The sequence below is a fragment of the Elephas maximus genome, chromosome 20, assembly GCF_024166365.1.
Source record: "Elephas maximus indicus isolate mEleMax1 chromosome 20, mEleMax1 primary haplotype, whole genome shotgun sequence".
Taxonomy (NCBI): domain Eukaryota; kingdom Metazoa; phylum Chordata; class Mammalia; order Proboscidea; family Elephantidae; genus Elephas; species Elephas maximus.
In genome coordinates, this window is record NC_064838.1 from 39425268 (window position 1) to 39439818 (window position 14551).

The following is a 14551-nucleotide window of genomic DNA, read 5'->3' on the forward strand; positions in this document are numbered from 1 at the left end:
GGCAGAGTAAGGCTGGGGAGGAAGGCACTCAATATTTGCATCTTGAGCTCTTCTCTCCTTCCACCGTGCCAGACACAGTGGCCAATGCCTCAGGGCCCTTGATGGTGGAGATCTCCAAGACACCAGGCTCTACCCTGGGCATCTCACTCACCACGTGCTCCCACCGCAACAAGCCGGTCATCACCATCGACCGCATCAAGCCAGCCAGCGTGGTGGACAGGTAAGGCACACGCACGTGCATGCTGCCATGGGGAGGTGTGAGGCTGCCTGAGAGGCAGCCGGAGTTCTGTCTGTCCGGGCTCAGCCTTCCCCTCCGCTGTCCGCCTGGCCAGGAGCGGGGCGCTGCATGCTGGAGACCACATCCTGTCCATCGACGGTACCAGCACGGAGCACTGCTCGCTGCTTGAGGCCACCAAACTCCTGGCTGGTGTCTCAGAGAAAGTGCGGCTGGAGATCCTGCCTGCACCCCAAAGTCGGCGGCCCCTGAAGCCCTCGGAGGCAGGTGGGTCCCCTGGGAGCGTCTCAGGGCTCAGGCCTCAGGGCTGATGGGGAGGGGGTGCATGGGGCCTGAGAGGCCCAGGATCAAAACCCTGGGCAGGCTGGGGGTACCAGACTAAAGTTTACTGGAACCAATGGCCAGTGGCACAGGGAAGCTGAAACTGTCACTTGCTAATGATGGGGTAATGGGGCAGAGGAAAAACTTGGGGGTTTGAGTTGACAGCCTGCTGTCATGGATGCCCCCAAAGTTGGTTACATTGGTGGTTGCATTAATAGAAGTGAAAAGGCTAGAATGAAGGAGGGGACAGTCCTTCTATGCTCTGTGTTACTCAGATATCACATCCTGGGCTCAGCTGGGGGCCACTGGTGGGCCCTTGGAGGGCCCAGAGGAGGCAGCCGAGCAGGCAGGGATACCCTGGAGCCCCTTCTGTGAGGAGCCGGGGCTCTCAGCCTGGAGCAGGGAGCCTCCAAGAAGCTGGGTGCTGGACAGTTCCAGGAGCAGAGGGAGCAGGTGGTCTGGAGTCAGGAGGGCAGAGCTGGGATCTGGGGTGAAGGGAGGTCAAAAGGAGGCAGCATCCAGGTTAGGGTGGAGAAGCACTTCCTGCCTAATCCTCTGGCCTTGGGTTCAAGTTCCAGCTTTGCTCCCAGCTACTGGACAAGTGATTTCACCTCTGAGCCTCACCTGTAAATGGGATGAAGACCCTGAGTGCTTGTAAGATTAAAAGAGAAAATGGACAGAAAGAGCTCAGCACAGGCCTATGGTCAGAGTGGTCGGGCTGCCCACCCGTCCTCTGCAAACTCAGTCTTACTGGAAGAGAAAGATATCTCCCAGATCAGATGTGGGGGGATTTGTCTGGGAAGGGTCCGTCTCTATGGCTTCTGCCAGGACCTGAAAAGGCCCCATTAAGCCACAACTACAGGGCTGATACAGGAAGTGTTGGGACTTGAAACAGTGCCATTCATTCTTGTCCATGTATCGAGCACGTGATTTGGGCCGGGCTCAGACCTGGGGGGTTCCATAGGTCATCTTGTTTAATCCTTTCAACAACATTATGGGGTCACTATTACTATGATGAGGAAGCTGAGGCACAGAGAAGTGTATGCTTTACAAGGTTACAGCTGGTCCCCATACCCTTGGTTATCACTTATTGTCTACTAAGTGCCAGGCCCTGTTCTAGGCACTTTGGATACACATATTAACTCATTTTAGTCCTCCCCATTACCCTAGGAGTCAGCTACTATTTCAGTCCCATTTTGCAGACAATAACAATGAGGCACAGAGAGGCTAGGTGACTTGTCCAAGTCCCACACATGGTCAGTGATGGAGCCAGGCTTTGACTCAGGCAGCTGGCTCCAGGGTCCGCCATGCCCCAGTGTGGGGAGGTGTAAGGGGGTGGGAGCACTGCACAGGGAGGCATGCCTGCAGCAGAAATGAGTTCCCCACCCCAAGAAGCATTTAAGCAGGAGGTTCCAGTAGGCTGAGATATTTGGGTCCTCACCCATCCATTCATGAAGCATTGGACCAGACCAGAATCCCCAAAGCTAGGACAAGGGCCAGGCCATCTGGAAAGAGGAGTGGTATGATGGCCAGTTTCGAGGATCAGGTTGGGGAGGCATAGTCTCGTAGAGGGTCATCAGGGTCTCCTGGGGTGTAGATGCTTAAATGGAGTAGCTGTGTACAGGGTTACTAGGCATTTGACCCCATGTGTGTCAGAGTAGAACTGTGCTCGATATTGGGGGTAAGGCCTGTGAAAGGTCAAGGGGAGGAAGCAGGAGCAGGCAGGTGGAGCCAGGTCCCAGCCAGCCTCAGCTGGTCCAATTGGGGCCCCTGGAGCAGAGATTGCCCCAGAGAGTTCAGTGCGAGGCAGTAATGGCCAGGCTGTCACTGGACGGGGCTGCCTCGGCTAGACCTGAAAGCACCAGCCAACTGCACTCCTCATAGCTGACCAGCTTGTAATTGGGCCCCAGAGCCAGGCTACCTGGGCTCAAATAAATGCCCACCATGGGCCTCAGCCAGCACCCCCCTCTGCCCTCCACTGTCATGTGGCTGAGGAAAGATGCTGCAACTGGTGTTCTGGGCATGGTGCTGGCACATACCAGGTGACCAGGACATGTGGGCAGAATGTTCATGCCTCACCTGGCTCAGGGGAAATTGGTCTCTGCCGGTCCCTGCCTTCCCCTTCATGGTGTAGATGGGAGCACCCCAGGCGCACTCAGCCTGATGCCTGTACTTCTCTCTCCTCTCACTCCTGGTCACAGTGAAGGTGCAGAGGAGCGAGCAGCCATATCGCTGGGATCCCTGCATGCCCACCTGCCACAGCCCCCGGCCCCCTGGCCACTGCAGGACACCCACCTGGGCCATGCCGGCCAACCAGGACCACAGCCGATGTAACATGCCTGAATGCTGTCGCTCACCTAGTCCTTCCACCTTGCCCCAGAGAGGGGGTTGTGCCTGTTTTATAGGGGAGGAAACCAAGATACAGAGAAATCAGGGGGCCTACCCATCTTCCTTTAGCATGTCAATGGCTGAAATGGGCCCCTGCCCCTGACAGCTGGGTTTCACCAGATCCGTGAGGCCCAGAGAGGGAAAGAGACTTCTCTGAGGTCACACAGTAAGAAGTTAGTTGAGGTGAAAAGGCGAAGGCATCCCCAAGTCTCCCCATACTGGGGTGGCTTCCTGGCACTCACTGTGGGGCAGGGCTGAGGGGCCCGGCTAGGGTTCACGGGGTTGTGCCCTCATCTCCCCAGCCCTGTCCTCGACTCCCTTTTCCTCGCCGACCATGAACCACGCCTTCTCCTGCGCCAACCCCAGCACTCTTCCTCGTGGAACCCAGCCTATGAGCCCCCGGACCACAATGGGGCGGAGGAGGCAGCGAAGAAGGGAGCACAAAAGCTCACGTAAGTTGTGGTCCTTCCCTCCCTTTTGGGCCACCTGCAGGCCTGAAAACGAGGCTTACAAAGGGTGACGGGTGACGGGTATTTTGGCCAGGGCCCTGGGAGGGAGTGTTAAATGACATGAGTGACATACCGGGCTGCCACTGATGGTTGGGCAGGTTGCACACTGCATAAGGGTACACCTGCGGGACACTAGGTACTTTGCACACTTCTAGGGTTGTCCCTTTTTTTTTTCTTAATGCAAAATTCCTAGCAGGTGGTAAAAAGTGTCTTGAGGATGTCTTTGCAGATTTGCGTGGAGGCGGCACAGTAATTCCACTCCATGACCCTTTCACTCTGTCCTGATCTAGTCAAAGAGAAAGTCTCAGTGTGGTGTTCCCGTGTCTTTACTGCCTTTCTGACATTTGTTTATTTCTTCTAAGATAAAAACACGCAGGACAGAGACTCTCTATCCAGAAGTTAATAATTTTTGTTTGAATTATTTCGTTTGACTATACATTTCCAGTACCTTTTGTTTACAGATATTTCTATGTACTTATGATCGCTATATATAGCTCCTTTTTGAAATGAAAGTAAGTATTAAACAAACGTGAATCTATGTAAAGACAGACAGTAGTGAATGATAAGGCAGGAGGCATGTGGAAGTGGCAAGAGTCACGAGAGTGTCTGGAATTTTGAAATCTTTCCTGGGAAGAGGCTTTCCTTTGTTGATGTAGAGTGTGCTCCCAGCCACTTGCCACATGAGTTGCAGAGGCTTCCAGGAAGGACAGAAGGTCACATTTGGCCATTCATGATTGAGCCAGGGGAGGGAAGAGAGGATAGGTCATTTGGGAACTGAAAGGAGATAAATTCCGAGCTTCCCACAAGCCAAAGTGAAAAGGGAAGCAGATATCAGAGACAGATGAGAGATAAAATACACCTTTGCCAACTACCTTTGCTAATGACCAAAGCCGGGGGTACGTAGGTGAAAAATCACAGAAATGCTGTTCTTAGGCCTGGGGGCTCTTGGGACCTGTTGCCTGTCCCCTTCCTAGGATGGGTGACTAATAAAGTATTATCATTATTATTACTGACTATAGCAATTAATGAATTAATTTAATAAAAAGATTTTAGTACCTCTTACGTACCAGTCACCACTTTTATCATTGGGGATGTAATGGTGAAAAAAATACATATATAATAACATAGTACATATAGCAACATCATATATTACATATTTTGTGCTGTGTAATATAATAGGTAATTAATATATAAAGATACAATGGCATATAATTAGTAATACAATGAAATGCAGCAGTAAGTTTTATTTAATATATAATACCAAGGAGCCCTGGTGGTGCAGTGGCTAAGAACTCAGCTGCTAACTAAAAGATCAGCATTCAAATCCACAGCTGCTCCTTGGAAACCCTAGGAGGAAGTTCTACTCCATCCTACAGGGTTGCCATGAGTTGGAATCAATTCGATGGCAACAATTTTTTTTTATTATTGTTATTTAACTCAAAAAACCCCTTGCCGTCAAGCTGATTCCGACTCTTATCATAGCGACCCTGTAGGACAGAGTAGAACTGCCCCATAGGGTTTCCAAGGCTGTAAATCTTTATGGAAGCATACTACCACATCTTTCTCCCAACGAATAGCTGGTGGTTTTGAACCGCCAACCTTCTGGTTAACAGTGGAGTGTTTAAGCACTGTGCCAGCAGGGCTCCTTTAATACATAATAAATAATATTTAATAACTATAGTAATACTACAAATGTGTCCTGTATATGGAATATAAAACAACATCTATTAAATAACATAATGTATCTAATAGTTAAACACAGAGTTACCATTTCACCCAGCAATTTCTCTTTGAGGTGTATATATATACCCAATAGAAATGAAAACATATGTTGACACAATAACTTGTACACGAATGTTTGTAGCAGCATTATTCATTACAGCCAAAAGGTGGAAACAACCCACATGTCCATGAATGGATAATAAAATATGGTGTATCTATATACAATGGAATATTACTCAGCCATTCAAAAAGAATGAAATTCTGAAAGATGCTACAATGCGAACGAACTTTGAAAACATTATGCTGAGTGAAAGAAGCCAGTCACAAATGCCACGCATGGAATGATTCCATTTATATGAGAGGTCCAGAGTAGGCAAGCCTATAGAGACGGAAAGTAGATTAGTGTTTGTGAGGGGCTGGTGGAGATGGGGAGATTGGGGGTGACACCTAAAGGGAAGAGGGTTTCCTACTGAGGCAATGAAAATGTCCTAAAATTGATTGTGGTGATGGTTGCACAAATTTGTGAATGTAGTAAAAACCATTGAATTGTACACTTTAAATGAGTGAATAATATGATATGTGAAACTGTATCTCAATAAATATATTACAAAAAAAACATAATATAGATTAAAAAAAAAAAACTCATTGCCATCGAGTCAATTCCCACTCATAGTGGCCCTATAGGACAGAGTAGAACTGCCCAATAGGGTTTCCAGGGCTGTAAATCTTTATGGAAGCAGACTGCCACATCTTTCTCCCATGGAGCGACTGATGGATTTGAGCCGCTTACCTTTTGGTTCGTAGCTGAGCACTTAACCACTGTGCCACAAGGGCTCCTTGATATAATATTTGCTATAGCATATAGTAAGGTCCTTGGGTGGCGCAAATGGTTTGCACTTGACTAATAACATCAGGGTTGGCGGTTCGAACCCACCAAGTGGCACTGTGAAAGAAAGGCCCGGTGATTTGCTTCCATACAAACTACTGGCAAGGAAACCCTATGTAGCAGTTCCACTCTATAACACATGGGGTTGCCATGAGTCAGAATCAACTCCACAACAACAGGTTTTTTGTTTTTGTTTTTGTTTTTTTATAGTATATACTAGGATAACAAAACATAATAGTAGGGACCCTTAGAATCTCTTGTCTTACAATGGGACAGTCCCATACACTGCCTTCCCTAATCCTTGCCATAGCCCTCCAGGTGGGCATCATAATCCCATTGTACAGATGAGGAAACCAAGGCTCAGAACAGAACCTAGACAGGACCCCTACTTACTTGCCCCCTGACTCCAGGTCTTGGGTTGCGGGTGGGTAGGCAGGAAGGCCCCATGGGGTGCCCCACCTGAGTTCCCGTGCCTACCTGCCCTGCAGTGTCGCTGGCCTCCAGCACGGTGGGACCAGGTGGGCAGATTGTGCATACAGAGACCACCGAGGTTGTGCTGTGCGGAGACCCCCTCAGCGGCTTCGGCCTCCAGCTCCAGGGTGGCATCTTTGCCACTGAGACCCTGTCTTCCCCGCCCCTCGTGCGCTTCATCGAGCCCGACAGCCCAGCTGAGAGGTGAGCCTGCTGTCCTGTCCCCACACCTGTCAATCTTTAAAATCAGGGGCTCATAGACTACCAGGGAAACCGAGTCACAACACCATGCCCCGGCCTTCAAAAGCATATATCACTCATCATATCAACCATCACCAGCCCCATTTCACAGATGAGGAAACTGAAGCTCGGAGAGGCTGACCTGCTTGCCCAGGGTCACACAGATTGTGAGTGGAATCTCCAGGGCTTGAACCCCTGTCTGTTTGACAGAGTCCATGGGCTTAACCACTCTGTATGTACATCCTGTAAGGCCCATGGTATCATCCCCACTGGATAGATGAGAAACTGAGGCCCACTGGATAGATGAGAAACTGAGGCCCACTGGATAGATGAGAAACTGAGGCCCAGCAAGGTCATACCCTTAGCCAGAGCCACATGGCAAATTGCTGGGGGATACATAGCTGGCGCGGGGCAGAGCTGAGAGGCAAACCCAGCTGGCGAGGGAAAGCGGTGGGGGCCCAGGTCTGGTCCTGGCCCTGTCCTGCACAGAGATCCTCTCTCCCTGTGGAGCCGTGATGCTGGCCTCTTCTCTTTGCTGGGCTGCTCCCGGTTCAGGTGTGGGCTGCTGCAGGTGGGGGACCGTGTCCTCTCCATCAACGGCATTGCCACCGAGGATGGGACAATGGAGGAAGCCAATCAGCTGCTGCGGGATGCTGCTCTGGCCCACAAGGTTGTGCTGGAGATCGAGTTTGATGTGGCCGGTGAGTGAGTGACCCTACCACAGGGATGGATTATCCAATAGGCAAGGTAAGCACAGTGCTTACCTTGCTTACCAGGTCATCTGTAATGAACAATTTCACTACAGATAAAACCCATGTGAAATCGTTCACTACAGATTAGTAAGTAAGCACAAGTAAGCCAGTGCTTACCTTGCTTACTGGGTCATCCGCCCCTGTCAGAGATTGTAAATTTGAAAAGAGGCTTTGATTCTGTAGGAAGGTGCTGTGGGGTTGAGAGACAGATGCCAACCATACCTAGAAGCAGAATCTTTGATGTGGTGAAAAAATGTGAAATTGTTCACAACCGATGATCTGGTAAGCAAGGTAAGCACTATGCTTACCTTGCCTAATGGGTAATCCACCCCTGTGCTAGCAGCCCCCTCCTTCTGGACCCCTGCACTCCGTCCAGTCTGTGTCCTGCTCCTGCCTTGTGCAATTGTTCTTCCACCTCACCCCACTCCTTGCCCCGGTGGCCCTCCTCCAGGGGATGTTTGCAGTTTATGACTAAGCACTAATGGTGGAAAGAAGGGCCTTGGCTGGGGAGGAAGGAGCTCCACACACCAGTGCTGGGCTGATGAGGGGGTTTTGGAGTGGGGCAGGACCTGGTGGAGTGGGGCAGGACCTGGTGGGGTGGGGCAGGACCTGGTGGGGTGGGGCAGGATCTGGTGGCGTGGGGCAGGACCTGATGGGGTGGGGCAGGACCTGGTGGGGTGAAGGATGGTGAAAATACTCCAAGCTCCTGGTCTGCATGGCTTAGGCAAAGAATCCAAAACAATTCATGTCAGAATTCTGCTTTTGTGGTTTAGACACTCTGTGACTTTGGACAAGACACTTCCCCCTCTATTTGTAAAATGAAGTTCTTCCACGGCAGGAGTGTGGTTAGGGTTAGATAGGTCACAGGAAAACAGCCCACCAAGGCCTGGCTCAGAGCTTCCTTGCTGAATTGAGCTGGGCCGGGTTTGGCTGTGGGGACCCCAGCTAGAAGTGTGGGGTCTGGGTTCTCACCCCCCACTCTGCCCTGACCGGGTAAGTTGGCTGTCTTGGGCAAATCTGTTAATCATTATGCCTCAGTTTCCTCATCTGCCAGGGGTTGAGATAGTGATTGTTTGGGGTCCCTCCCAGGGGGCCTTGAGTGGCTGGGGCCGGGACTCCTGTGGCTCTTCTGTCATCCATGCTGTTTGTACCCAGAGTCTGTCATCCCGAGCAGTGGCACCTTCCATGTGAAGCTACCTAAGAGACGTGGTGTGGAGCTGGGCATCACCATCAGCTGTGAGTCCCCTCACCTGCACAGCCTCCCCACCCGCCCCTCAGAGCTCACCCGCCAGGAGAAAGAGCTTGCCACCCTAAGGACGGTGGCTGCTGCTCAAACTAGCATTTCCGGGCAGAGAGGCCACAGTGTGGGAGGGTCTGGCTAACTTCAGTCCTGGTGCATTTTGCGGCACCTGGCTGTGTGTACTCGAACCAGACCTGAACTTCTAGAAGCCTCAGTTTCCAATTATGCATAATGGGAGTGCCTGCATACAGAGCTCTTCAGGGCAGGGGGGTGAGGTACCCTTAGTTCTAAGTGGTTTGGCTTTTCTAGATAGACACTGTGTTTCCAGCACCCGCAAGTAGGCGCTTAACTCATAGAGGAACAGAGTAGGTGCTGGAGAAACAGACATGAGCAAGACACAGCCCCCCAAGGAGCTCACAGTTTGCTGGGGGATGGGCTCAGCAGGAGGAAAAAACGAGCTGATACTTATTGAGCACCTACTGTATGCTAGGAATCACACTAGGTTTTGTGCCTCTGGTATCTAGGTTCATCTCATATCCCCTTGAGGTCCCTGGCATCATCTCCATTTTTAAAGAGGTGTGCTGATTTGCCCTTGGTAACCCAGCCAAGAAGCAATGGGACTGAGATTTGAGCAGGCTGTGGGGCCCACAGTCTATGCCCCCCACCCCTGGGCCTGGCCACCCCCATGACTAAGGCAGTCAAAGGTTGGACTCATGCCCCTTTTCCTCCAGCGGCCAGCAGGAAGCGAGGGGAGCCCCTGATCATCTCTGACATCAAGAAAGGCAGCGTGGCACACAGGTAGGACTTCCCCGAGCATGGGCGTGGACAGCGGCAATGGGGGTGGGTACAGCACCTACACGTGCCAGGCTTCTTCCCATCCGCACACCTGTCTGTGCAGGACTGGCACCCTAGAGCCGGGCGACAAGCTGCTGGCCATTGACAACATCCGCCTGGACAACTGCCCCATGGAGGATGCCGTGCAGATCCTTCGGCAGTGCGAGGACCTGGTGAAGCTGAAGGTCCGGAAGGATGAGGACAATTCCGGTATGGCCCCACCACCCCACCCTGCCCTCCAGTCCTACGAATCCTCAGCCTGCAATCTTGGCTCCCTCTGCCAGGGGAAGAGAGGCTGTGGGTACCACCTGAGGACTGGCTTGAGGAGACCCCCGGAATAAACAAATGGAGGAGGTGGCAGCAATGTAGGGGAGGCCCCAGGGCCTTTGCATAGTGGGCTGAAGTTTGAAACCCTGCCTGTATCCTTCACGCCTAGCTCAAAGCCTGGCAGAGGAGACCCCCTGGAGAACAGATGGGTGGGTAGGGCTGTGTATGAATGAGAGAGTGCGTGCAGGACTGAATGGGTGGGAGTGTGAAGAATGAACAAAGGCTGCAAACTCAGACACCACTGAGGATAGACAGATGCCATGAATGAGCAAACCAGATAGAAGGTAAGAATCATTCTACAGGTTGGGGAGGCAAACGGGAGGGGTGAGGACTGTGGCAGCTGGCAGGTGAATCCCCTATCAAAGAGGCAGCTGTCAACTCCAGCCTTGAGAAAGAGGATCACTAGTGGGCAGATTTCTTATTTTTTTAAGAGAAGTTAGAAATCTGGTTTCCCATTATCACCATATCATTATTGTTATTTTGTGTGGTGTGTGAAATCTATATTTTAAAATGTTGGGTCCAGTTTTTTTTTTTCCCCCTTCCTTCTTTTATTTTAATGGTGTTTGGGCTGAAGAAAATACTTCTGGAGACAGAAGACTGCCTCAGGGTTCCCAGGTTGAACTGTCTGAAGTTATGGCCTGAGTGAATGGATTAATTAGTGAGTGGGTGAATGAGTGAGTAAGCAACAGCACTGAGGTTACAGGGGGTGGTGAGGACCTGTCCCCTGACCCTTGACCCCCCACCTCCACCCTTGATGGGTGCCTACCCTTGCAGATGAACAGGAGACTACCGGCGCCATCAGCTACACAGTTGAGCTGAAACGCTATGGGGGCCCCCTGGGCATCACCATCTCAGGCACGGAGGAGCCTTTTGACCCCATCATCATCTCAGGCCTCACTAAGCGTGGTCTGGCTGAGAGGTGGGCCTGGGCTCTGTGGGGATGCATGGGTGGGCCCAGGGACCCCCATGGGGCAAAGAGCTAGGCTTTGGGAACAGCCAAACTAGATTCTGACCTTTGTTCTGGGTGTCTTTGGGCCGGTCACTTCCTCTCTCTGTGCCTTGGTTTCCTCATCTGTAAGGTGAAAGTGTTAGCCCCTGCCTCCCAGGGCAGAGGCAGGCCCCCAGCCCCTGCACACCTCATAATCCCAGGTAAATATTGGTTAAAAGTGTGCTAACCCCTGCTCCCAACCTGGAGATTCCACAGTTTCTCAAAAGTCAGCATTGTAAGCTTTCTTGAGGGGCACTCACTGTGTGCCTTCATAGTATAGGGGGAGCGTTTCCTGAGGCATTGGGGGACTGCCCCCCCACCCCCAGGCCCTGCCTTCAGGAAGTGTGTCTGAAACTGTGGCAAGCCGGGAGCTGTGAGAAGGGAGGTGTCTCAGGCTCTGTCTCAGGCTGTCCCGGATGGGGAAGCAGGTGGGTCTGGGGGCCCAGGGGTGGAACGGGCCCCACAGGCGTCACAGTGTTGGCAATCCTAGCACAGGTGAGACAGAGCAGTGCCGGAGATGGAGCAGGCACGGAAAGAGGAGCCCTCTGGCTCTGGGAGGGGTGGCTGGCAGCGGGGGAGCCTGGCCTGGGCTGGAGGGGCAGGTGGGCCCCTGCAGAGGACATATAGAGGAGGGGTCAGCATATGGGCAGTGGAACAGGCAGGAGGCGTGGGATTCTGGGGCCTGAGGCTCAGACAACAGGACTTAGCCCTATTGGTGTCTCTGCTTCTGGGGTGCCCCCTGCTGGATACCTGGCAGTCTGCAGGGACCAGTGCAGCCATTCTGACCCCAGATATCCTCATCAGCTACAGCATTTGCTTGGTACCTGCTGAGTGCCATGCAGCAGACAACCCCCCTGCCCTCATAGGGCTGGTCTAGCGCAGCGTTACCCAACAGACATAATGTGAGCCACAATTTTCATAGTAAATGTTCTAATAGCCACATTAGAAAAGTAAAAAACAAAATTCATCTTTAATATAAACAAACAAACAAACCCACTGCCGTCGAGTCAATTCCGACTCATAGCGACCTTATAGGACAGAGTAGAACTGCCCCATAGAGTTTCCAAGGAACGCCTGGCAGATTCGAACTGCCGACCTTTTGGTTAGCAGCCGTAGCACTTACCCACTACGCCACCAGGGTTTCCAATCTTTAATATACATATAACTTAAAAATAATAATAATAATCAATATGTAATTCATATAAAAACATTAACAAGATATTTTACATTCTTTTTACACACACAGTCTTCAGATTCCAGTGTGTATTTTACACCTGAGCCCACCTCCGTTCAGACCTGCCACATTGCAGTGCTCAACAGTACAGCTCAGGGGTTCTGTCCCTGAATGTGTCATTCCTGACTCCCTCACTCCTGGATGTCCCCAGGGAGCCTTCTGGGTAATGCTGGGCATGAGGGTACACCTGGGCTCAATCCTCCAGGTGCTCCCTGCCTGAGGGCAACCTCCACATTTGGGGTTCAAGACCCCTGACCCCAGTCGTCAGTCTCCTCTCCCACCCAGGTGTGTTCTCAGCACCTGCTGTAACTGCTCTGCCCACTCAGCCCTGGCTGCTCTTCAGAGAAAGGGAAAGTCTACCCAAGGGTTTCTGCTGGTGATGAAGTATGCATTCATTCCACTGATTCCTGGATTATAATTTGATGAAATAAATACTATTATCATCCCCATTTTACAGATGAAGGAACTGAGACTCAGGGAAGTTAAGAAACTTGGCCCAGGATCCACAGCTAGTATGTGGCAGATATGGGATTCAAATCATTCTCAAAACTCATGCTGGACACTGTCTTTAGAGGGGCAGGGTAATCTCCTCTCAGACCCTAGACTTTATACCTCTATTAATGTAACCCAAGGTCACACTGGGTTTAACTAGGGCCAGCCCGGCTTAAGCCTCAGGGCTCCTCCAGGTTCATCATGGGCAGAGCCTGTCTCTAAGGCTCTGGGTATCTAATCCTCATCCCTTGCCCTGTACCCCCTCCCCAGGACTGGTGCCATCCATGTTGGGGACCGTATCCTGGCCATCAACAGTGTTAGCCTCAAGGGCCGGCCGCTGAGTGAGGCCATCCACCTCCTGCAGGTGGCTGGTGAGACCGTCACACTGAAGATCAAGAAGCAGCTGGACCGTGAGCCTCGCCTTATGCCCTAGGGACCACCTAGCCCATTTAGGAAGGGAACTCCCAATTCTGTGCTAGGCTTTGCTTGTGCAACCTCCCCAAAGACACAGCCCTGTGCAGGTGGGAGGCTACCTGATAGAGCTGAGGAAACAAAGACTCAGAGCGGGGAGTGATGAGCCCACGGTCACACAGCTGGTGGGGGCCAGAGGCTGGGCTTGAACCCAGCACTCCATGCCCATGTTCTTCATCACCTCTTGCCTCTTAATGTGCCTGCTTGTGCTTCATGGTCATGACCTGTGCATTCTTCAGTTTCCCCAGATATGTCCCCAGAGTCTTGGTAAGAAGGCCCCATGAGCAGTGGAAGGAGCCTGACTTCTCATCTGGGCTCCACTGTTGCTCACCATGGGACCTGGTCATCTGGTTCAGCCACCCCCAGCTTCAGTTTCACCATCTGTGCGTGCCCCCTCGTGGGTGCTTAAATGAGGGAGCATGTGTCAGGAGCACCCAGTGGGGGCTCAGTGCCTGTGGATTCCAAAACCAGACTGAAGTGGGGAAACTGAGGCTCGCTGAGTGTCTCTGTGTCTTTCATTGTCCACTGGGGTCAGAGGCAGTGACAGTGACATTACCCCTTTTCCGCCCAGGCTCCCTCCCACCCTACAAGTCAGGCAGCCTTAGTGAGGCCAGTGATGCAGATGAGGACCCACCCGAGGCTCTCAAAGGGGGCCTGCTGGCATCCCGGTTCTCGCCCGCCGTGCCCAGTGTGGATAGCGCTGTGGAGTCGTGGGACAGCTCAACCACAGAGGGTGGCTTTGTGGGTACAGGTAATGCCTCAGTCTCCTTGGACAAGCACCATGCTCTCCTCCCTCTCCTAGCTAGCTCCATTCTTTAGGGACTAATTGAGCCCATTAGCCACTCTGTGCCCCTTGGCCACAGTTCCATAACTGGCTATTCAATTTTCCCACCATGAGGTCAGGGGCCAAGTCAGCCTTCCTTATGATATATCCCTCGTGCCTAGCCCAGTGCTTGGCACACAGCGTGTGCTCAATCAATGTTTGTTGCATATAGTTGAAGAGGAAGAAAGCCCTCCCTACAAGACCCAGCTCGGGTCGGAGCCCCCAGACTACACCCCCAGGATACAAGCTCCCTCCATCTATGTTGAGACTGCTGGTGACCACAGGGGGCACCTTGGTGACCCAGACTGCAGGGACTCCCAGCTCAGGGGTTAGCTGGAGGGAGGCCTCAGGTGGCCTCAAGTGGCCTCCCAGCCCTGTTCCTCACTTGCTGGACTCTGCCCTGTCTAGATCTCAGCTTTCTGTCTTGAATTCCTGGTCAGGGTCTGTCAGCTCACCCCTTGGGGCAGGAACTTAAAGCTCCCAAATGTGGCGTAGTGGTGAAAACAACTGAACGTCCCTCTCGGGCAAGGAGTCAGCCCAGCCTAGCCCAGTGGAGCTGGTTTGGGGTCCCAGAGCTGGGCATTAAATCTACGTGCTGGATAAGAGGGAGCTTAGGTT

The 14551-nt window shown here is 52.1% G+C and overlaps 1 protein-coding gene across 6 annotated transcripts in view; it reads left to right on the forward strand.

Moving 5' to 3' along the window:
- The window catches only part of GRIP2 (glutamate receptor interacting protein 2), a 141906-nt gene that overhangs the window by 110413 nt on the left and 16942 nt on the right, over positions 1-14551 (forward strand). For all 6 annotated transcript variants that reach the window (XM_049863481.1, XM_049863484.1, XM_049863479.1 and 3 more), the window contains exons 8-19: positions 73-220; positions 333-502; positions 2758-2886; positions 3247-3396; positions 6550-6736; positions 7328-7473; positions 8680-8760; positions 9496-9562; positions 9663-9808; positions 10700-10844; positions 12910-13049; positions 13682-13861. In XM_049863481.1, coding sequence (XP_049719438.1) covers positions 73-220; positions 333-502; positions 2758-2886; positions 3247-3396; positions 6550-6736; positions 7328-7473; positions 8680-8760; positions 9496-9562; positions 9663-9808; positions 10700-10844; positions 12910-13049; positions 13682-13861 — 1689 coding nt within the window. The remainder of the gene's footprint in view (positions 1-72; positions 221-332; positions 503-2757; positions 2887-3246; positions 3397-6549; positions 6737-7327; positions 7474-8679; positions 8761-9495; positions 9563-9662; positions 9809-10699; positions 10845-12909; positions 13050-13681; positions 13862-14551) is intronic.